Source organism: Ahaetulla prasina, chromosome 2, assembly GCF_028640845.1.
Source record: "Ahaetulla prasina isolate Xishuangbanna chromosome 2, ASM2864084v1, whole genome shotgun sequence".
NCBI lineage: Eukaryota > Metazoa > Chordata > Lepidosauria > Squamata > Colubridae > Ahaetulla > Ahaetulla prasina.
The window spans coordinates 137,546,960-137,570,679 of record NC_080540.1 but is presented as its reverse complement, the minus strand read 5'-3'; the positions used below and the strand labels follow the sequence as shown (position 1 = coordinate 137,570,679).

At 37.7% G+C, this 23,720-nt stretch overlaps 1 protein-coding gene across 2 annotated transcripts in view; it reads right to left on the bottom strand.

Annotated features, from left to right (window-relative positions):
- BAIAP2 (BAR/IMD domain containing adaptor protein 2) overlaps positions 1-23,720 on the bottom strand; it is a 190,646-nt gene that overhangs the window by 125,028 nt on the left and 41,898 nt on the right. For both annotated transcript variants that reach the window (XM_058170713.1, XM_058170712.1), the window contains exons 2-3: positions 16,926-17,001; positions 9,175-9,261 (exon numbers count right to left, since the gene is read on the bottom strand). In XM_058170713.1, coding sequence (XP_058026696.1) covers positions 9,175-9,261; positions 16,926-17,001 — 163 coding nt within the window. The remainder of the gene's footprint in view (positions 1-9,174; positions 9,262-16,925; positions 17,002-23,720) is intronic.

Below are 23,720 nucleotides of genomic sequence, written 5' to 3'. Positions count from 1 at the left end.
TTTCTGCAGTTCAGTTTAGATTAGATACCAACATGTCTCAGTTTTGAGAATTTGGCGCCTCTAGATATATTCCATTCTATTCTTTGATACGTGTGTTTTGGCAACTTTTACATGTAAGTCAAATTCATGCTATTTAATACCATGAGGAAAATGTAATACTGTATGAACAAGAGCAAGGAAGGGGAAGGTTCCACTTGCACACCTAGAACTAATAAAGGAGAATACTGGTAGCTCAGGGTTGAAATAAGGGGCCCTTGGTGCTCTTTGAGCCTGGATGTTTCATTACGCAAACTAGGTACTGAGTATTTTGGGATAATGAAATCCAAATTAGAAAAGAAAACAAGGCTCAGAGAGCATCAAGGGCCCCTCAAGCTTAGAGCTTCCTACAATGATATTATGTACAGCTTTAATTAATTTCAGCTAGTCAAATACAACTCGTTCCTTCGTTCTTGACAGAAATCCTGTTTTAATTTCATACTTCTGCCAGTAAAATGTCTCATGAGAATCATCTTTTTTCCTCCCCTGCTCTTAGCCTAAATATTCACCAGCCCTTTTAAAAAGTTTTTAAAATGGCTTCTTTCTATCCTCTCTGTTTTTCCCCCTGAATTCATTATTTACTTTATACACCTGAATTCCACCACCATCATAATAAATATGTATTTTCTGTTTTAAAAAATTGAAATAAGAAGTGTCTTTTGGATGTCACTTCTGAATATAGCACCAGGTTTTACAGTGAGGCTAGCACAGTGGTGGGATTCAGCCAGTTCGCACCACTTCCGGTTGTTAACTTTCCGAGCAGTTTGGCAAACTGGTTGTTGAAAAAAATCATTAGGGCAGAGAACCGGTTGTTAAATTACTTGAATCCCACCACTGGGCTAGCATGTGCCTGAACTAGGAAGAAGAAGAAGAGAGGAGGGAATGTAGCTTTTCAGGAGCTATAAAATGAATAAGATTAACTTATAGGCAGATATTATCTTTTGAAAATGTAGCTGGCAGAACAAATCTTCAGGAAGGCAATTCTGACTTTTGTTTGATTCAGGTATTTTCTCTATTATTCTGCCTGTGTAATAGAAGCTGGCAAGATGCCAATGACTACTAGGTGAAACAACTAGAAGTAAAAGAATGGTAAAGTTATGACCATGTAAGGTGACTCACTTCTGAAAACTTTCTCAAGGCCTTCAATAAAAAATTCCATCAATCTACACGCAAGCATTGGAAATATTTGTTTCCACCTTTCTAATGTCCTCTCTAAATTTTTAAGAAATATAATTTAGCAACTGAAATTCATGACTTTGATTAGACGAAATGACAGAAGTTGCATAAGCCTTTTGATCTCTGCAAATACGCAAGCAACAAAGTATACTCAGAAATTTAAACTTCCAAAAATTCATAATTTAAGTCATTGCCTTAAGTAACTAAAGATTTTTTTCCATTTATAAATCACTAAAAGCAATCCTGCCAGTTAAAAATATACTACAGAAGGCAAGATATAAAAACGTTTACATTACACTGAAGTTTAGCTTCCTGCTCTCTAAAGTATATAAAATATTACTGGAATGGAGGAAATGCTGATCAACCAAAATAGGAAATCTACATTTTAGAAACAGAGTAACAATTTATTATATATATAAAGTGACTCAAGAATAATGAACCAGAGAAAAATATGAGGAGTAAAGCAAAAGTGAGGGTGGGTTAAAAACTATTCTCCTTTGTCAGGGGAACTGGCTAACTGGTTAATTTTTCTTAAAAGTCCAATGAATCTCACACAGAAGATACTCCTTAATTTAACAGAGTTACATCCATTCAATGTACTGGAATTCACAAGCTCTAAGAATTTCAGGGTTAAAGAAAATGTATGCTAACAAAGGAAGTATATCCAAAAGAATGAGAAAATGTAACACAAAGCCACAGCTACTTTCTCAAGTTCTATATGTCCTGTAGGATGCTCCAGTTCTCTGAGGATTAGCTGAAGCTAATGGAGAGCCCTGCATTCTGTCTCTGATTTCTTCAATGCAGAAAAAGCAGTACACTTAAATGTTTTACCCACCGAAGAAAGGAAAGTACAAAAAGACACAGAACTGGCATTTTTCTCCACAGGGTGTTTTTAAAACAGATAAAAGGCTCCTCAGAGGCCAGTTGGCAAAAAAATAATAATAAAAACCCAACTTCACTCTGCTGCTCTTCAGGAAATGTCATGTATCTGCACACGGCTGCAACTGAACCCAAATGAGTTGTTGACTTGGGACAAAAGGGAACACCACTGTGTGTATATCAGATTAGCAAAACGTCTGGAAACACTTTTTGGAGTTCTAACAGCTTGTAGTTCAAGATGATTCCCTAAATACTCCTGAAACTGGAGAGTTTATTGGAGCCAGAAGGCTGCATTATGACTTTTACTGTACCAATCATGCAGTCTAGCACGTTTATTTGGAACAGTGAGGGGGGAGGGCAACAAGGAAAGATTAAATGTGGGTGGTTGCTTGATGGGAATTAAAAAAAAACCTGCAAAGAGATTTTGGGGAAGCCCAAGAGAACTCTCCATATATTGGCAAGAATTTTTTGGAACACTGACATACGTGCTAAAATGTCTGGCTTTTCAGAACACGTATGAAGTCTTGTTTGACATTACTATGTTTTCATATACAGTAGAGCAGAGGTTCTTAACTCAATTTAAATATTGAGTTAAATCTTGGTCATGGTCCATGACTACAAAAGGTATTTAAAGGGGTACTGTGGTGAGGAAAAGGTTGAGACAAAAGGGAACTCCTGAACCACTGCAGTAGGGTTTTCAGGAGAAGATGATTTGTAAGGATATAACAAAGTTCTGTGTTCCTGAATCTTTTTCCTGAATCATGCCTATGGTTCAAAATCTATAATGCGTTATACCAGTTGATGTCATAGTTATATAAAGATGCTGCCACATCTACAACAGAAAGAATCTTATGCCAATGTTTGGGCACCATGGAGTTATTTCCTAAAATACTGCTATTGCTGGAGGATGAGCAACCTTTTTGCTATCCTAAGTTGTATTCCCACTTGAAGAGGGGAAAACATCTTTACTGGATGGGGCTGAAGCAAGAGATGGACAGACCCAAAATCAAAAGAGGAAAGAAAAACCATAACATAGATATCCGCATCTATGTTGGTAGCTCCTCTTCCTTTCCTTTTCTGGTACCATCTCCCTTTTTGCCATACAACAGGTATCAAAGAAAGGCAATATACGGTATCTCTTATCTGAAACAATTTCCTAAACTACTGAGTGAGGCCAAGAAGTATAAACAATTGGGTTAAGCTGCCCACCCTGTTTTTAAGAACTAAAGGACAATTTATGAGTTTGTCACACTGAAGGCATTAATTCCAAGTATTCCTAATTTGAATGAAAAATAGAGAATATATCTAAAATATCCTCCATGGCACTCAGACATAAATGTGCTTTCTTTGAAGGAACAATGCACTCAAGATTCACAAAAAATCCTGATTAATTTAATTTACATTCTGGTAAAATTAAAGTAAGTTGTTTAGGAAGCTGAAGAACTCAGACTGTTTCTTCTAAACATGCATAAAATGGAGTATTTACAAAGAATGATTAGATTATATATTTATACTGGCAGTCCTAGGGCAGAGCATTCATCTTACATCTGCTTTATGATTTGCCAGAGATTTTGCATTAAATTAAATTAAAATTCTGATTATGGTATATTACTGCATTGTTGTTGTTTGGAATAGAGTTGGCATATCTTTCTTTAACCATTCACTGCTATGAAACTAGTGAACTAAGGCTTAATTGAAGAAGCACCATCTGCTACTGTGAAGTTTCAAGCACAAAAAGATATTTATGAAATAATTGGAATGGAATACAGACACCGTATCAATCCACCATGATGTTCCAATTGGCAAATCATAGTTTATGATCAGTTAGCAAATCAGAATCAAAATCATTTTGATAAAGATCTCAAAATATATTTAATGCTGTATTTGGCTTGGCATAGTAGTTGAACTAAATTATTTATTGTGCCTTGGAAAGAATTCATCTTAAAGAAATTCAAAATGATTTGGATTTTGGAGAGCCTGAGTTGGGGAGGAGGTGTACACATAGCTCCTGCTGGAAAAGGAAGTTTCTATATGTTGAATTCTAAAGTTTAACTTGAAGGCCTCAATTAGTACCCCTAAAAAACTGTTATCAATAATAGTAGCATCACCTTTATTGGGCATCAACTCCTTCACTAACACAATAGCCTATGGTCTTGAGCTGGACGTTTAGATTATCAACCATTTTACTGTACTTCTCTAGATAAATTACATTACATTTCCTGTTAATACACAAACCTATTTTATAACAGCATACAATTTTGAAAGCAAAAATAATGTGGTTTTAATGTAAATACTACAAATGCAATTTTCTTCCTAGAGGATAGCTTATCTGAAATATATTAAAGCTCTCAAAGATCTACACTGACTTTACAATCATTCACACAAGATGTGCCAACTGTTCTTGCCAACATCATAGAGGCAAGGACCATGCACAGAGATGACTCACATCTAGAACACTTGGAAGCAGCTTATTAATCTCTCCTCTAGCCTTTGTCAAATGTTCTACAGCTATATATAAAGATGAGAAAGAAGCATCATTCACTCATGCAAAGTGGGAAACAAATCCGTTTGTCTCTCAACCCTTTGCCCAAGGTAATACATTTGTGGCAAATTATATAGCTGATTAAAGTTTTAAATTCCTCAAAATCTCTTCCCTGGCCTTTTTCAAATGTTCTATGGCTATATAAAACTCAGAAAAGTCTATAACTCACTCATTCAAAATGGGGAACTAGTCAAGTTTTTCTCTTAACTCTTTGCCCAAGGTAATATTTTTAAATTTTAAGTTCAGCCAAATTCTTCTAAAACAAGCTGCTCCCTTAAAAAATATTGCCTTCTTTGGCTCTTAAACCAGTATTGTTTTCGGCAGTTCACAAATGAAAGCAGCAACATCAACTGCTCTTTAGTGCTTTGTTTACCATCTACCAGAACAATTACTAACACCACGCTGGGCTAGTGAAAACAGCAAATAGATGCTCTCAGAGGCTGGGACACAGGCAGCAGAATGATTTACCCCAATTTGAAATACACCCACATTATATACAGCTGCTATTAAGATCATTTACACTGCTGAGTTCAATAGAGTTACGCTGCCTTAGACCTGCTTTTTACTTCCCAAAGTGTAATTCAAGGTTATGTTACGATTTAGCGGATAAAACCGCTCAGATCCAAGCAAAGCTGGACTCTAGCTGGACAGTTTCAATGGAAATGACTGGGTATTTGTCTTGTGAAGTAATCCATGATCAATGTGAGATTGGGAGTATCGTGGAAGTGGATAACGGTCTCTATAGTGTCAGTTCTGCTACTTCTCAGCCAGATTCCTATTTCTGATGGTTAGTCAAGAGCTCTCACAGATGGTAAGAGGTTAGGATTGAGCAGCAACTTACACCTCTCTAAGTACCTCTAAAAGAAGCTGTGGTGTGCCCACTGTTCACAAAGCCTTCCCTCAACCTGGATATTCTTGATAATTTTGGACAGCTCTCCAATTTTCCTTTCTAGAAAAGGCTATAGAGCAGGGGTGTCCAAGCTTTGCTGGCTGAGGAATTCTGGGAGTTGAAGTCCACAACTCTTAAAGTTGCCAAGTTGGGACACCCCTGCTGTAGAGGAAGTGCAACTTCAGAAAGCTCCAGTGGAATGGGATTAACTAGATCTTGGCAGAGAAGTTTTGGCTAAAGTATAGCATAGAAACTGTGCTGATCACATTTGCGGATAAGCTTTAGAAAGACTGGGATTAGGAGAGTGTAACCCTTTTGGTCCTCCTTGATCACTCAATGGAGCCATGATATCTTGATGGACCAACTTCATGGGACTGTAATTGTGGGCTATTCTTCAGTGATTTTCCTCCTGCCCAATGAGTTAGTTCTGGTTGGTATTTGGCCAAGGGGGATGAGAGATCAGCTCAGAGGTTTCTACTTCATGGATTGCTTTAAGGCTGTCTACTCTCTCTATGCCTCTTTAACATCTACCTGGAACAGTTGAGGGAGGGTATCTATCAGCAGAGAATATATGCTTATATATTGTATAGTTATTTCATACTTATGCTTATATATACTGTATGACAAAATAAATAAATAAAAATAAAAATAAATAAAATAAATGTTTGGTATACTGATGGTATTTAAGGGGCATGCATAAGAGCGCCAGGGTGCCTACTGTTCCCGTCCTAATGTTCCCTTTGGTTGTATTCAATTTGTGTGGTTATGTCATGCTTATACTTATATATATTGTTGTGTTTGACAAAATAAATAAATAAAATAAATAAATAAATTTAGTCACATCTGTTGGCAAACATAACTTTTGGTACCTAGTTACACAGCAATAACTATAAAAGATATTTGTTTATAAATAGTTGCGCCCCTTTCTGGACCGGGATGCCCTATCCACGGTTACTCACGCACTCGTGACGTCTCGCCTGGATTACTGCAATGCTCTCTACATGGGGCTCCCCTTGAGGGGCATCCGGAGACTACAGTTAGTCCAGAATGCAGCTGCGCGGGTGATAGATGGAGCCCCTCGTGGCTCCCATATGACACCTATCCTGCGCAGACTGCACTGGCTTCCTGTGGCCTTCCGGGTGCGCTTCAAGGTTTTGGTGACCACCTTTAAAGCGCTCCATGGCATTGGGCCGGGTTATTTACGGGACCGCCTACTGCGACCGAATACCTCCCACCGTCCCGTGCGCTCTCACAGAGAGGGTCTCCTCAGGGTGCCGTCAGCGAGGCAATGTCGTCTGGGGGCGCCCCGGAAGGGCCTTCTGTGGGGCTCCACCCTCTGGAACGATCTACCCCCCGGACTTCGTCAGCTTTCGGACCTTCGGACCTTCCGCCGCTGGCTTAAAACATACTTATTTAATTGTGCAGGACTGAGCTAGATTTTAAATTTTGGGTTTTAAATTGGGTTTTATTTCTATTTTTAATTGGACGGGCTTTAGAATAAGTTTTTTAAATGTTTTATATTGTATTTATATTGTATTTATCTGTTTTAGTGCCTGTAAACCGCCCTGAGTCCCTTGGGAGATAGGGCGGTATATAAATATGATTAAATAAATAAATAATAAATAAATAAAATTTATTTGCCATTCATCTTGTATCCAATATTGTGAATCTCTTGCAAAGTACAAGTCATTAACAATCTTTTCTTCTCCTGATAATAAAGTAAAAATAAATTTTCTCTATCCAATCATGTCCAACTCTAGAGTGCGATGCTCATCTCCATTTCTTGGCCAAGGAACCAGCATTGTCCAAGGATGCTTCCGTGATCATGTGGCCTGCACAGATATATGCAAAGGCGCACGGAACGCTGTTACCTTCCTACCAAAGTGGTACCTATTAATCTACTTGCATTTGCATGCTTTCAAACTGCTAGGTGAGCAGGAGCTGTGGCAATTAATAGGAGCTCACCCTGTTGTGCGGCACTTGGGTCTCGAATCTGGGCTATCAGCTTTCCAACTATCAAGTTCAGTGTGTTTAAATGCTGAGCCATTGCACCACCTTTTTAAACTGCATTATTTACTTATTTATAAAGTGCATTAGGACAAAAATGGCTTGCCTTGTATTTAGCACAATGTAAGAACCTACAACAACACATGAAGCCCGGGAGAAGATAACACTGGCTACAGACACTGCATGCTCATCACTTAGATGGTCCAGAAACTGCAACTACTCTATGCAAAATAGGGAATAGTTCCTATATTGATTGGAACACCTGATAGTGTCATGAAAATATCAATATTAAAGGGTCTGTCTGCATTGATTGCCAGTTTGTTTCCAAGTGCAGTTCTCAACGCTGGTAATCACCTTGAAAGTTCTATAGGAGTTAAAGTCTGGCTCCTTATGACACTATTAGACAAAGTAAAATCTTTTCTCCTGCTCCCAATTTTAATATTTAAGAAGTTTTAAAAACCATGGCTTTTTAAAAATGCAACTTGAAGTTGTATGCTTCACTATACTTACTAAAACAGTAGTGGGTGGAAGTAATTGCATGTAATGAATATTTTGTAGTTCAGGAATATTTGACACTATGGTTTTATATTTGTTTTCTATAATTTATTGAATATTTTTATACATTTTTATCACTATATTGATATATATTTGTACATTGCCAAACTAAAGCAAAATCCTTACATCATTAAAGGTATACTCTGAGAACTTCTAGGGAAGAGCTGAACTGACCTTCTTCCTTCCAATCAAACTATCTAAAACTTTGCTGTCTCTTATTCCTCTAAAATGCATTTTCTCCCTCCTTGGAATCCAGACTACATTCCACCACACCATGCACCAATCAGTTTTTTGGCAGTTTGTGGTAGCACAATCACAATAAAGTATACTTTTTATAGACTTGTACACAGTGGTGGGATTCAAATAATTTAACAAATGGTTCTCTGCCCTAATGACTGGCTGAGTGGCGTAGCCATGGTGGGCGTGGCCAGGGGTGTGACAGGCAGCACTCAGCTTCCTGCACCCCCCTGGGAGCAAAAACGCCCCCCCGTGCCCCATTTTGGGTCTAGTAGGCCTTCCTGCAGCCTCCTGGGAGCAAAAATAGGGCACGGGGAGGGGCATTGCTCCACACCCGTTTTGGGCCTAGTAGACCTCCCTACACTTTATCTGGGAGCCAAAATGGAGCGCATGTGGACTTCTGGAATGGGTGGGGTGGGGAGGGGCGGAGCCATCCAGCAATTTAACAACCAGTTTGGCCGAAGTGGTGTGAACCAGTTGAATCCCACCACTGCTTATATACTTTAGGAGTACTTTAGTATTTTTTACTCCTAGTGACTGCAGATGACTTTTTGAATAAGGCATGATTGTGATTTAAATGAACTTTAAATTTCAAGAGCTAGTTTGGTCTAGTATTTAAGGCACCAGGCCAGAAAGCAGGAGACAGTGAGTACTAGTCCCGCCTTAGTCTTGAAAGTCAGCTGGGTGGTTTTAGGACAGTCACTCCCTCAGCCCAACCCACCACACAGGGTTGTTGTTGTTGTTGAGAAAATAGGAGGAATATGGTCGCTATCTTGGATTGTTTATAAAAATAATAAATACATAAATTTCATGCCTGTAATTTACACTAATATCATTCATGTACTTGACTTACCTAATTCTTTAGATCCTTGACTTTCACTGGCCAATTCTCCCATTTTAACCAGAGCATCAAAATATCCTTTTGCAGCATATGTCACACCTAGATAATAAAACGTATAAAATTAAAAATTACACCGTATTTATTTTAAGTTAAATTCTCAAAATATCACACAAAAGAGTTTTTACAGCAGCTGTTCAATTATTTTCATTAATAATACTACCATATAACCATTTATAATTATAACAATCAAATTAACTATTATTAAAACCATTACTATTAATACTATTTTATTTTGCAGAATATTAACCATTATCACTATTTGACCCCAGCAAGAAATCAAAATGGCATCTTTAAAATTACCAGCTGATCCAGCATTTAATAGCTTTCGCTGCCTAGATGTTAGGGTTATAGAAAACATCCCACATAAATTAAATACAAAAATTAGGGAAACCCTAACATTTGCAAAATTTCAGTCCAATTCCACATTAATACCAGTAGTCCTTGACTTACGACCACAACTGAACCCAAAATTTCTGTTGGTAAACAAGACCGTTTTTAAGTGAGTTTTGTCCCATTTTACAATCCTTCTTGCCACAGCTGTTAAGTGACTCACTGCAGATATTCAGTTAGTAACATGGCTGTAAAGTAATCTGGCTTCCCCATTGACTTTGCTTGTTGGAAATTCACAAAAGATAATCACATGACTCTGGGACATTGCAATTTGAATTTTGATTATGTGACTATGGGGATGCTGCAATGGTCATAAGTGTGAAAAACGGTTATCAATCACTTTTTTCAGTGCCTTTCTAAGTTCGATACAAACCTATGGTTGTAAGTCAAGGGCTACCTGTATTCCCTCAGTCTTCCCTAACCTGGGCCTCCAGGAGATGTGTCAGTTTCAGCTTCCCAAATATCATATTGCATGGCATCTAGGCTGGGAATAGCCAAAATGTAAATGTGTTGGACCTTTTATCATCAGGCCATTCCCAAACTTTGTTAAGAATTTGACATTTCTTCAAAGTCAGAAAATGGGAATCTACCAACCTGATGGATTTGTCTGGATTGCTTAAGCTTTTGGAATCTAGGTGTACAGGCTGAATTTACCTTTTCCAAGACAGCCCAATAAAGCATACACATCCTTTATATTACCTTAAGAAGGCTCAAGAATAGAATAGAATAGAATAGAATAGAATAGAATTTTATTGGCCAAGTGTGATTGGACACACAAGGAATTTGTCTTGGTGCATATGCTCTCAGTGTACATAAAAGAAAAGATACGTTCATCAAGGTACAACATTTACAACACAATTGATGATCAATATATCAATATAAATCATAAGGATTGCCAGCAACAAGTTATAGTCATACAGTCATAAGTGGAAAGAGATTGGTGATGGGAACTATGAAACGATTAATAGTAGTGCAGATTCAGTAAATAGTCTGACAGTGTTGAGGGAATTATTTGTTTAGCAGAGTGATGGCCTTCGGGAAAAAACTGTTCTTGTGTCTAGTTGTTCTGGTGTGCAGTGCTCTATAGCGTCGTTTTGAGGGTAGGAGTTGAAACAGTTTATGTCCAGGATGCGAGGGATCTGCAAATATTTTCACGGCTCTCTTCTTGATTCGTGCAGTATACAGGTCCTCAATGGAAGGCAAGTTGGTAGCAATTATTTTTTCTGCAGTTCTAATTATCCTCTGAAGTCTGTGTTTTTCTTGTTGGGTTGCAGAACCGAACCAGACAGTTATAGAGGTGCAAATGACAGACTCAATAATTCCTCTGTAGAATTGGATCAGCAGCTCCTTGGGCAGTTTGAGCTTACTGAGTTGGCGCAGAAAGAACATTCTTTGTTGTCCTTTTTTAATGATGTTTTGATGTTAGCTGTCCATTTGAGATCTTGCGATATGATAGAACCCAGAAATTTGAAGGTTTCTACTGTTGATACTGTGTTGTCAAGTATTGTGAGAGGTGGAAGTATGGAAGGGTTTTCCTAAAGTCTACCACCATTTCTACGGTTTTGAGTGTGTTCAGTTCCAGATTGTTTTGGTTGCACCACAAGGCTAGTCGTTCGACCTCTCGTCTATATGCGGATTCGTCATTGTCTCGAATGAGACCAATCACTGTTGTGTCATCTGCGAACTTCAGTAGCTTAACAAATGGATCATTGGAGATGCAGTCATTGGTATACAGAGAGAAGAGAAGTGGGAGAGCACACAGCCTTGGGGGCCCCTGTGCTAATTGTACAGGTATTTGATGTGATCTTGCTTAGCTTCACCTGCTGCTTCCTGTTTGTTAGGAAGCTTGTGATCCACTTACAAGTCTGTTCCGGTACCTGTAGCTGGTTTAGCTTAGTTAGAAGAATGTCTGGAATGATGGTATTGAATGCTGAACTAAAGTCTACAAAGAGGACCCTTGCATAGGTCTTTGGAGACTCAAGATGTTGTAGGATGTAGTGCAGAGCCATATTAACAGCATCATCTGTTGATCTATTTGCTCGGTATGCAAATTGCAAGGGGTCTAAGAGCGGATTCGTGATGGTTTTCAGGTAGGAAAGCACTAGCCTTTCAAAGGTTTTCATGACTACAGATGTTAGAGCAACTGGTCTGTAGTCATTCAGTTCCTTGATGGTGGGCTTCTTCGGCACTGGGATGATGGTAGAGCGTTTGAAGCAAGAAGGAACATAGCACATCTCTAGTGATTTATTGAAAATATGGGTGAAGATATTTCAATATTCAAGGTAATATTATCAAGATCTATTTATTTATTTAGCCTATGGCATATTATTAAGAAACTGACTAGCATGGGCTTTCAAATGCAGCTCATAGATTTAAGGGGGCTTGTTGAAATTCTAAGTGCACACACATCATTTTAATCAGATAAGCAGAGACTTCCACATAGTCACAAGAACACGTTGCATAGGCTTTATTACCTAACTTGTGACAATTCGTGAAAATAGTTTTGTCTCTTATGTTCTTCTTGCAAATGCTATTGATTTAAAATGCTTGCATTTCAAGAGAACCTAGATCAGAAAATGAAGGGGGGGGGGGAAGACTGCCATAGATGTATGATGGAAATGTGTAAATCAAAGCTAGAATTAGATGAAACTAGAGTGGAAGCATCAATTCTCATTCAGATATCTTAATGCATTTCTCTTACAGCTAGATCTAGAATAAATACAGATCAAGCATGAAAGAAGTTATGCAGCATTTTTGAAATACAGTTTTGTTAAATGAATTTAATGTAGTCACATCCCTCTTCTATAATACAGGGTGTTAATTGATTCCTTTTTTATATTTAAAGGAATAATAGTTACTGGTTCGTTCAAAAAAAACAAACAAACCCTAAGCTTTAAAAGGCCAGTTATACTCCAATAAGTTGGGCTCTGCAGTTATGATACAAATACATATTGGCATATAAGGACTCTGGTTACCATTTGGTTCAAAACTATGTGAAACGAAAGCCAAAGTTCAATAGTTCTTTAAAATGTTTATTCTTTTTCTTTAATAAATGTAAACCCCTTAAAATTGTACTTTTCTACATTTTACAAATGAACCAAGAGAAGAGTTTTTCTTGTAATTCCTCTGTGCCTAGTTCTTCTACTACCACTTAGTCTCTAGAAGTGTTGGGATTTCAACAGACAGAATTCCCAGACATTGCAGTTCACTGTCTGCCCTATATTTAATTTATACCTCCTGCCTATTCCATATTAGTTACCATAACTAAATTGTCCATAACAATTTCAGCCTTTTATTATATTGCATAATCTTGGATCTTAAAATCCAAAGCATAATTTGACCTCATAATAAATCTTCTTGCATTTGTTTGAAGGGTAACAACTCTCAAAATTCAACAATAATTATATTAGCCAATAATCTGGATGTGCCCTTAATTGTGGGAAAGATAATGGTGTAGATTACTTGTTGGCTTTTTGCCTAAAAGCAAATATGTATCAGATAAATGTACATAATGCAATTTTTAAAAATCGTTCTGAAAAATCTGAATTGCAAAGTAACTGATTTATCATGAATAAATACACAGAACGGTCATAAATATTCATTTTAACCTCATTTAATAAATGTTTTCCATGCAAGAATACAAAAGAGTTGTATTGAAATGCTGGATTTTAAATTAGTTGCATTGTCATAAATCATGCTATGTCTTTTACTTCCGCTGGTTTTGGTCACAGACGTCTTGTATATGCAAGTACACAATTTCCCTCTCATATCATAGGCTACTCAACTGTAAAGCATTCACAAACATCCATATTTTATACATACATACATAGAATGTGTATCAAAAGTGAGGAGTCTATTACCCACAGCGAGAAGTGCTGGGAAATGCAATTTAGTAACATCGGGGGGATGGGACGGGACAGATTCCCATCCCTATCCATTTATTGTTTATGCTTACAACGTTTATATAGATAATCCTCGACACATGACCACAATTAGGACTGGAATTTTAGTCATAAGTCAAGGTCCTCATGTGACTGAATTATTTTTTTTTTACTATTTTTAGAGCAGTTATTAAACAAATCAAACAGTTGTAAGTCAAACGAATGCAATCATTAAGCAAATCCATTCTCCTCAATGGGCATGTGGTTTTTTTAAGCCAGAAATTTCCAAAAAACCATCACAAGTTGTGGTCATGTGACCACAAAACACTGCAACTGTTAGTAAATGCAAATCGGTTGCCAAGAGCCCAAAATGCAGTTGTGAGACTCTGGGGTGGGCAGGCAGTAGTGCAACATTTTATGATGGCCAGAAGTGTTTTATGGGCCATGAAGCCCTGGGGCTGTTGTAACTTCAAATAGTCATTAAACAATTGGCCGTATGTCAAGGACTACTTATACTGATCCAAAGCAATGTGGAAAAAGTATATTATTCTTGCAAAATTGTCTATTAGATATCCTTGGGTATATGAATCAATTTATTATGATGAGGAGTCCTTGGTGCTCTCAGAGCTCAGTTGCTTTCCTGCAGATGTTTCATTACCCAAACTAGGTAACATCATCAGTGCTGATACAATGATAACGTTATCTAGTTCAAGTAATGAAATATCTGTAAGAAAGCAACTAAGCTCAGACAATAGCAAGGACCCCTCATTTCAACCCTGAACTACAAATATTCTCTTTTATTTTGATGAGCTAGAAAAGCATTATACGTCAAAATGTCATCAAAAGAAGGCTGCATAATTTCATGCATTTTTATGATAGAAAAACATTTTCTTATGTAAATTTTCTTTCTGGCAAAAGATCACCAAAACATAATTTAAATCAAAGCTTCAATACTTCAGCTTCTTCTGAAGACTGCAATTCAGTGTCTGAATACATGGAATAGAAAAGTGCAGCTCTTGAACGTATATGGAGTTCTCTTGCTATGAGAAAGCCCAGCTCTGTCTGCACCTTAGAAAATGCAGACTTTTAGCAGGTATCAGTACCTCAAGTAGCCACCAAAAACAGTTCAAAGGTATGCTAAGTAGCTGGCTCACAAAGGTAAGAAGCAGCTGGTTTTAATAGATTTCTCTAAATCAGAAGATCCAGTATTCACACTGGTCTGATTCTGCTGGCTCCAGATTAGCAAAGCAGTGGGACAAAGCTATCTGTTTATTTATTCAACCTCAATGCTGCATATATATTGAGGGAAGTTGGATTGGAAGAAAAGGAGAGTGGTTTTAAAACTGATGAAAGAAACATCAATAATCTAATGTTATGCTGATGACATTAATATGATATCTGAAAATGCAAATCTGCAAGCTTTCATAATGAAAGCCAAAGAACACAGTGAAGAATGACATATTAAATATAAGGAAGCCCAAACTAACAATACCAGGTATTGCGACCAACTGTAGAACTGACACTGAAATGGTAAGTAGTTTCTTCCTTTTAGCCTTTTGGTAGATAGTTTTATCAACAATAAAGGAACCAGCAGTCAAGAAATAAGCCACAGACTAGCACCTGGTAGGGTAGCAATTAAGGACTTAGAAAAGATATATTGATACTGTGATGTGATGTGCACACAGATCAGAATTGTGCAGGCAATTATTTTCTTGTGGCACTATGGAAGCAAAAGCTTGGATTCTAAAGAGGAAGAGTAGAAAGAGTATTGACACTTTTGAACTTTGTGTGTTGTGGAAGAATCTTGAGAATACAAGAAAACAAACACATTAATCATAGAACAAAGGACTATGCTCGAATTTTGCACATAATACGAAGACTCAGCTCCCTTGGAAAAAAAATCTGTAACTCAGGGAAAGATGAAAGGAAAAAGAAGATAACCAACCACAAGGTGGCTGGATACCAGATATGATTACAGTGGTGATAGGTGCACTTTTGAGAGACCTGAATGGCCAAATCAGGCATACATAATCCTAGAGGAGATATGGGTTCACTAAGTCAATGCTGACTTGATGGCACAAATTTTATTTAAATAAAAACCAGCAAGCAAAAATCTCAAAGATGCTGGCCAATGCTGTATTTCAACCAAGCTGGCAAAGTCATTGAATAACAAAGGGAGTATAAAATCAATTAAGAAGAATTTTTTCAGGAAACACACCCTGATTAGTAATTAAATACTATTTTGTATTTAATGCTGCCCTTTATAATGTAGGATATGTGGTTACTGCATCTACAGTATAATACAGGCCATAAAACACCCTTTCCAAAGGAACTCCAAACAGTCATTAAGCAACTCATCATTAAGCGAGGACTACCTGTGCCATGAAGCCATAAGATTTAAGTAAATTATTTATTAATCCCACCATATAATGTGGATAAAGTTGCAACAGACACACTGGCTAAAGTTGACAACATGAAACCAGATTTGCCTAATTTTAACTCCAAGCTTTCATCTTATGTGTCACTGAACTTTAAACACTTTAAAAATGATTGAAATGCCCATTTTGAACTTGGAAGGGGGTATCTTGCACTCAAAACAATTATTCTAAATTTGATGTAGGGCATTTCAATTTCAAAAAAACATTTAAATTCAAAACTTTTGCATATCTCTACCAATTCAGTTTAAAAATAAGACTGCAAATACAACACTACAGTCTGCAACTGTTATTTTTTTAAAAGTATAGTATGTTAAGAAAGTACAGAAAGAGAAGATGACATAGAGCAGGGGTGTCAAACTCAATATGGCCTATGATAATGACCAGATCTGCCCCATGGGGCTATCCTGGAAAATGTAAGGGGCCGGCCTGCATCGCTTCGACTCAGTCTACCCAATGCGAAGAGGAAACATGCCAGAGTTTGGGGAGTGGCATCAAGCTGGCCACACCCACCCAGTCAGCCACGCCCACTGAGTGGCCTCAAGCAGGCCATGCCCACCCGGCCCCCAAAGTCAACCACAGCCCTGATTCAGCCCTCAATGAAATTGAGTTCATTCATAGAGAGAGACTAAGAAAATGGAAGTCCTAAGAATATAGAATGGGTTATCTTGTTGGTAAACCAGCAGCCTGTTACTGGCTCATAATTGTAAAGATCTTCTGTATTATAGCACTCTAAGAACTCTTTCTTAAGAGAGCTTTCGTGCCTCATATGTCATAAAGAATACTATCCTTGTAACTTAATTCAAAGAACTGCTTTGTAGCTTGTCTGGGATAGTTGAAAGCCTCTCTAGCACTAAGAACAATGTTGACAACACTTTCCACAGATACTACTAGTTTTCCTAACTTTTGCCATTACCAAAGGTAAAAAAAAGAGGTGCCATTTCTACAGTTGTCATGTTACAGCCATGACAAAGTAATACAGTGTTATTTCACTTACCTGCTAAGGCCTTTTCATAGTTCTTTCCCATGGATATGAAGTTCCGGAGGCTGGGATTAAATTGTTCCATGATTGTCTATAAAAAAACAAAAGACATTAGCAATCTAAATGTGAAGGCCATTTATTTACTCCTTCTATACCTACATCTATAAATACACAAGAGTTTAATCCATTATCTCATGAATTCTTAGAAAGAGACTCCTCCCATGTGCACATACAAAGGCAATACAAACTTAAATCACTGATGAGCTAGACTAGAAGGCTGGACTAGAAGGCCTCCAAGGTACCTTCCAGCTCTATTCTGATTGATTGATATTTTTTAAGATAATAATGTATTCTAACAACTTATTCTATGATTTAACTATATAACTACATGCGATATGAATTCCAAACTTCCTTGTATGACTATTCAGTTTGTCAGGAATGAAAAACAAGTTTGAAGAACAATTAACAATGAGATATATACGATGAAATATGTACATACAACATGGCTAAATAAGTTAACTGATTTAGTCGGATGCCATCTTACATATATTTTTACAAATATATTTTTCTCAGCTTTTACAACACTAATATAAACGTTATACTTCAACCCCCAATTAAACATACGGGCTTAATAGGCTATTTATTTATTTATTTGCCTTATATAGCCACCAATTTGGACAAAGGCAGTTTATATTCAAAAACCAATAAAGGCAACACTCAGAGTGTGAAAAGTGTGAACGTTAAATGGGGAAGTACATAAATACAGTTCCAACCATCTCTCGTCTGTCATCACTCCATGGGAATCACAAAACACCTTGGTCCCTAGGCTTCTTCAAAAACCACGCTTTTGATGCAGTGTTCTTAGGAAGTGAAGCAACAACAGAGAAGCCTTCTCTGCATAATCTTTCAAAAATGCATTGTTCAGTTGAAGGGAGCTGGAACATGCCCACCAAGGCAGACTTCATAGGATTAGCAATCCCACAAATGAGCCCCACTCTGACGTACTTCTGGAAAACTGGTCTTCTGGTTTCCGGCGTGCACATGCATGCTGGCCAGCTGGTCTGCGTATGTGCCGGAAATCCGAAGACCAGATGGCCAGTGTTCGTATGTGCACCGGCCAGCTGGTCTTCAGGTTTCTGGGGCTCTGGCATGCACGATCAGCTGGCTGGTGTGCATGAGCACACTGGAAGCCAAAAGAGCAGCTGGTGATGGCGCACATGCCCACAGAGAGGGCTTTGCGTGCCACCTTTAGCATGCGTGCGATAGGTTTGCCACCATGGCCTTAGGGTTTTTCAGGATTGAGACCTGTGTCAACCACTAGCCAAGTGCTCCATTACCAACGTAACATCCCAACCTCCCACCAGAGAAGCTGTGTAAGAACATTATTCAGACAATTACAAGCAAAATGAAGCAAACAGATTCTCTATCCAACATCTTCCAACAAAACCAAGTGGTTTTATCAAAAAGTGCCTGACCACTCGATTCACCACAGCATGACTAACATAAGCTATGCAAAGGGTTACATTATAAACATATCAGAAACAACCAACAGACCATTACAACCACATAGCATCACCGTAGCACACAGACCAACCAAAGCCCTCCAAAACATCTTAAATAAACCAAAAGAAGAAGAAAAGAATAAACCAAGACCGAAAAACAGGAGTCATCTACAACATATAGTCTAATGATTATGATAGCCTCTATGTAGGCTGGACAGGCAGAAAACTAGCAGAGCGCATCCATGAATACCAACTAGCAGTCAAAAAGGCACAATGAAAACTTTTAAAAATCACAATACATGGACAGACTCAATCACCATTTCAACCGGGAAAGTGTGTGCATCCTAGATCAAGCTAAATGCCAAAAAATGCTAGGGAATTTCTGGTTGCTTGGCATTCAGACAAATCAGCCATCAATCGAGCCATAGAGATAAACCACATTTATACACCATTCCAGAGACCCAATAAAAAAGCTAAAAAGGAAACAATGGTGAACTATTTAATTCCTCCAGTTGCTATAAAATAACAGTTAGCAAGTTTACAAGAATTAAAGATCTTGTAAAGAAGGTTATTTTACTGAGAAGTAACCTCTAGTTTATCACAGCTATAAACAAACTGAATGGAAGGCAATTGGCTCAAATAGATAGGCTCTAGCAAATGTTTGCAAGGCAAATCAGAAACCCTTCAGATAACAAAAAATGAACTCCTCATTTGTTTGAAAGCTTTCCCAATTGCTTTGCAAGGGTTTCCCGGATTTTTGTATTCTTCTAAAAAATTAACTACCAAAGCAGACATTCTAAAATATAAAACTGTGTTATGTCGAAATTAAAGTGGAAGGGGGAAAAATGACATGGATGCATAGACAGAATACTGTAGCATATCGAAACAAATAAAAATAAAAATTATAAATTATCAGCATGAATAGTTTCATATCATAAGCACAGTAACTATATAAAATTTATTTTAAGCTAAGAAAAGGCCAGCATGCCACCATAGTAAAATAAAATAAATAAGAAATTAACGAAAGCAAGGAATCATCTTGGCCCCTTCCAGTCAGGATTTATGCCTGATTATGGGACAGAAACAGCATTGGCTGCTCTTGTCAATGATCTCTGGAAAATGCAGAATGGAGACAGTGCATCTATTCTTGCTTTCCTTGACCTCTCAGCAGCCTTCAGTAGCATTGACCATGGTATTTTTTGGGAATAGCTGTGAGTGGCAAAGATGCCGTGGTATCTTTTTGGGGCTAGGTGACAAAGTCTTGCACTGATTTGGCTCCTTTCTCCAAGGCAGATGTTGATACAGACTGTTGATACAGAGTGACGTCCAGTGAGGTCCAGGATGGGGGACAATGGACTTCCACAAGCTGCACTGATTGCCAGTTTGCTTCTGGTTTGAATTCAAGGTGATTGATATCGTCTTTAAAGCTCTTCATGGCACGAGTCCAGACTATCTGAGTAGGATTAACTCGCCCCACCTACTCCAGCAGAAAGGCAAATTCTGCAGACCCCATCAGTCATGGAGTTTTACCTAGTGAGGTCCAGAAGATCCTTTTCTGTCATGGCTCCTGCCTCTTCGAACATCATGCCCCCCAAGGTGAGATCCGCACCCACACTTTTGGCCTTCTGAAAGGGGCTGAAGATTTATTTATTTTTATTTATTTATTTATTTTGTCACAACAATATATATAAGCATCACATAAAAAGATTATATAGTATATAAACATATATATGAGATAATATAAGGAAGTATAAGCATATATATATATAAGAAGAAAAAAAGAAACAAGCAAACAATAGAACAGGAACAGTAGGCACGTTTGTGCTCTTATGCACGCCCCTTAAAGTCCTTTTAGGAATGGGGTGAGGTCAATAGTAGACAATTTTTGGTTAAAGCTTTTGGGATTATGGGAAGAGACCACAGAGTCAGGTAATGTGTTCCAAGCACTGATAACTCTTTTACAGAAGTCATATTTTCTGCAATCTAGATTAAAGCGGTTAACATTAAGTTTAAATTTATTGGTTGCTCTTGTATTATTGCAATTAAAGCTGAAGTAGTCTTTAACAGGAAGGACATTACAATAGATGATTCTATGAGATTCTATGGGATATTCTATGAGATGTGGCTAAGATGTGGCTCTGTCAATTGGCTTGAGGTGCCAATGGGGGATACATCATCCTGGAGTGGTTAACGGACTAAAATAAGATCCCACCTCCCCTCTGGTGTGCATCTTGCTCCCTTCCTCCCCATCTTTGTCAATTTTAAATTATTTTAATATTGCTATTTATAGTTTTAATTTTTTTTATTAGGTTATAATATTGTAAGCTGCCTAGAGTCGCCTTGAGGGGAGATGGGAAGCAAATAAATCAAATCAACTCAAATAAATAAGGGGCAGAGAGCCAAGAGTTGGAAAAAAAGAGTGGCAATCTATTCACACGCCCTGTCCACGTCACTGAAACCTCTAAGAATCCAGAATAACCAGACGAGTATTACTAAAATTAAACATCTGCTGACAGGAGAATAACCAACTGCCATCAGGATGGATTTCTGTTGGTGTAATCTGCTACCTGAGCCATACCTTCATTTCAGCGTTTTTCATTTGAGTCATCTGATCAGAAGTTCCAAATGAAGAATCACTGGGTGTCAGCAAACTGGATATTAAAGGTCCAATTTCCTATGGCCCACATTTTCTTGTCAGTGGGGCAGTAGTGGCTGAGATACTTAGAAATTTTGACTGGGATAAAAGTTGCTGTTTTTATGCTACCCAAAATCCGTGCTTCGATTCTAATCCATCCTGGGTAAATCTAAGCTCATCTTACTGTGGATCTCAATTTTGTAGTAGCCATGTATATCTATAACATCGCACCTCTACACACAGCCCTAGTATGGATGGTTAATTATCACTTTTATAGTCAAAAAATGGAAGATCAAAAGCTTTTTATATAAATACTGTGGCAGCTGACAAAGAGTATATGATTGTGTCTATAGACAGAGAATGGCAAAGAATCAAGTCTAAACTTATCTGGGCTCTGCTGAGGCCAAATTTAAAATATTTTGAGTGATTAACAGGTTTTCTTGTTTAAAAAAACCTCATGCTTATGAGAAAATAGGAGGAGGAAGGTTTTGTTGGATATGTTTACTGCCTTGAGTTATTTGTAAAATTAATAAAGATGGGATGCAACTAACTAACTAAATAAAAAAATATGGGCCCACACATACGGGAAGAGGAGGATAGCCAGGCGCAGAATAAGGAAAGGTTCACTTACCTCCAGTTAGTGAACTATGTTCTTAAACCATTTTTCCCCATAATCACTGAAAAGAAAGGCTCTTTGTTCACTGTGTGAAACAAACTGTGAGCAAGTCCTCCTGCCTACTGTAGCTCCACAGTCCCCAAAGTCATTCAATCACTTTGTCATTATGGCACCTTACAAATGAGACAAGGAATTTGCTAACTGAGCTTGGTAGGAATCACAACTATTTCTGTTTCTTTCAGGCCCAGAAGCTAATCCCTGAATGCCACCATGCAGTATGGCAAACCAGAGTCAGATAATAAGAGGGTTGAGGGAAAGAGGCTGGTAACAGAACAAGAAGTTCAGCACAGAATCCATGGTATTTTTTTTAAAAAATGATCATTGTCATTAAAAGCCTGTCACAGCTCTAGTAGTCTTTAGCATAGCACCCATGGGTGCCATGACAGCAGAGGCCAATTGAAGCTGAGTCCCTTCAGACCTTCCAAAATGAATTTTAAAGGCCATTTGCATTTGGCTTAAAGCCCTCTTTCTCAATTATATGCAAACAAGCATTCATAGGAAAGAATGGCTTCTTTTGTCTACCCAGATTCCTTCCTCTTCTCAAATATCCCAGCCTGATGGGTTGTTTTTTTCCCCTCCTCACAGCTTTGGCCATGTTCCTTCACCTCACTCAGCTTCCTTGCTTGCTTGTCCTCCTCACATTTAGATGGACATCAGAGCCTTCTTAGGTGAAAGCTCCAACCCTAAAGAGGAAAGCATCAGCTTAGGAAAATCTCAGAAAAAGAGGGAGGAGAACATTTCTTTCTGTGGGGATTAGAGACTTTTTCCTTTTATTTTAGGGCGGACAGAGACTAGCAGAGAAGTTCTACATAAATATGTTTAGAATTAAATTTCCATTATTTTAATAGGCAGCTTCCTGCCTTATTTCTGCATTGCATTTATATGGTCACCCATCTCATCTAAGTGACACAAGAGAACACAACCCTATGCGCCTCTAACCATGGCACAACATGTCCTGGCAACATCTTGATGAAATGTGTAGAGGAAAAGAGATTCTCTGGCCAGCGAATGAAATCCTAGGCTCATCAGCTTTTATTCCACAAAATTAGTTTGGTTTATAATTGAGTTTTAGCTTAGTATTTAGTTTAGTCTTTTTAGTTTAGTTGTACTGGCTTGAAATAGAAAGTTTGGCATGTGGACTAATTTATGCCTTTTAATTAGGCAACCTACTTATCTTTGATAGCTAGGCAGTCATTTTATGATTCGTTCCTAATTTCTCTCATTTGCAAATGTATATGCAAGCCCAGAAAGCTGATGATACTTAACAAAGGCCACCTCAACTTTATTTATTTTCTACTATTTTCCCTACAACAAATGTGGAGAAACAAACTCTGTTTTCAAACTTTGTTTTCAAACTTTCAAGTCTATTCTCCCTCTGTGCCAAAGCATCTTCAAAAACATACTCAATTCTGACCTAAATTCATTTTTAATACCTTTCTAAAGGTTCAAAGGGCTTGCTAATTGATTGGCCATTTAGCTAGTTCTTTATGATCTTTTTTCCCCCACTTCTCTTCCCCACAGCTAAAATGCTGTCTCAAAGGATTACGGAACCACCATCCAGATTGTTAAAGGAGGATGAATACATGAATTAATTCAGTAGGAAAATAAATGTTACAAGGATTTCTGCCACTTGATAGAAAAAAATGATATTTCAAAGCTGGAACTAGGACTGTGACAATTCTGAATACATTTACTAGAGATTTTTTCCCCCCAATTAGACAGATATACTTTTGCTGATAACATTTCTTAGGACCTGAATCGAAACTCAGGTTGAACTAGCCTGGTAGCTATGACAAAAATAAATACACAAGAATATATTCAAGAATTTATTTAAAGTGCTACTATTTATTTTAAATGATTGTGTAGCAATCATTGATACAAATGATTGTGTATCAAATAGCCACCCATTCATAAATTATGAACCCATAAATCATAACAAAACAGTACAAGAAAAATCAACATTTAGATCCCTATTAAATTTATGTTTTAGAAAAGAT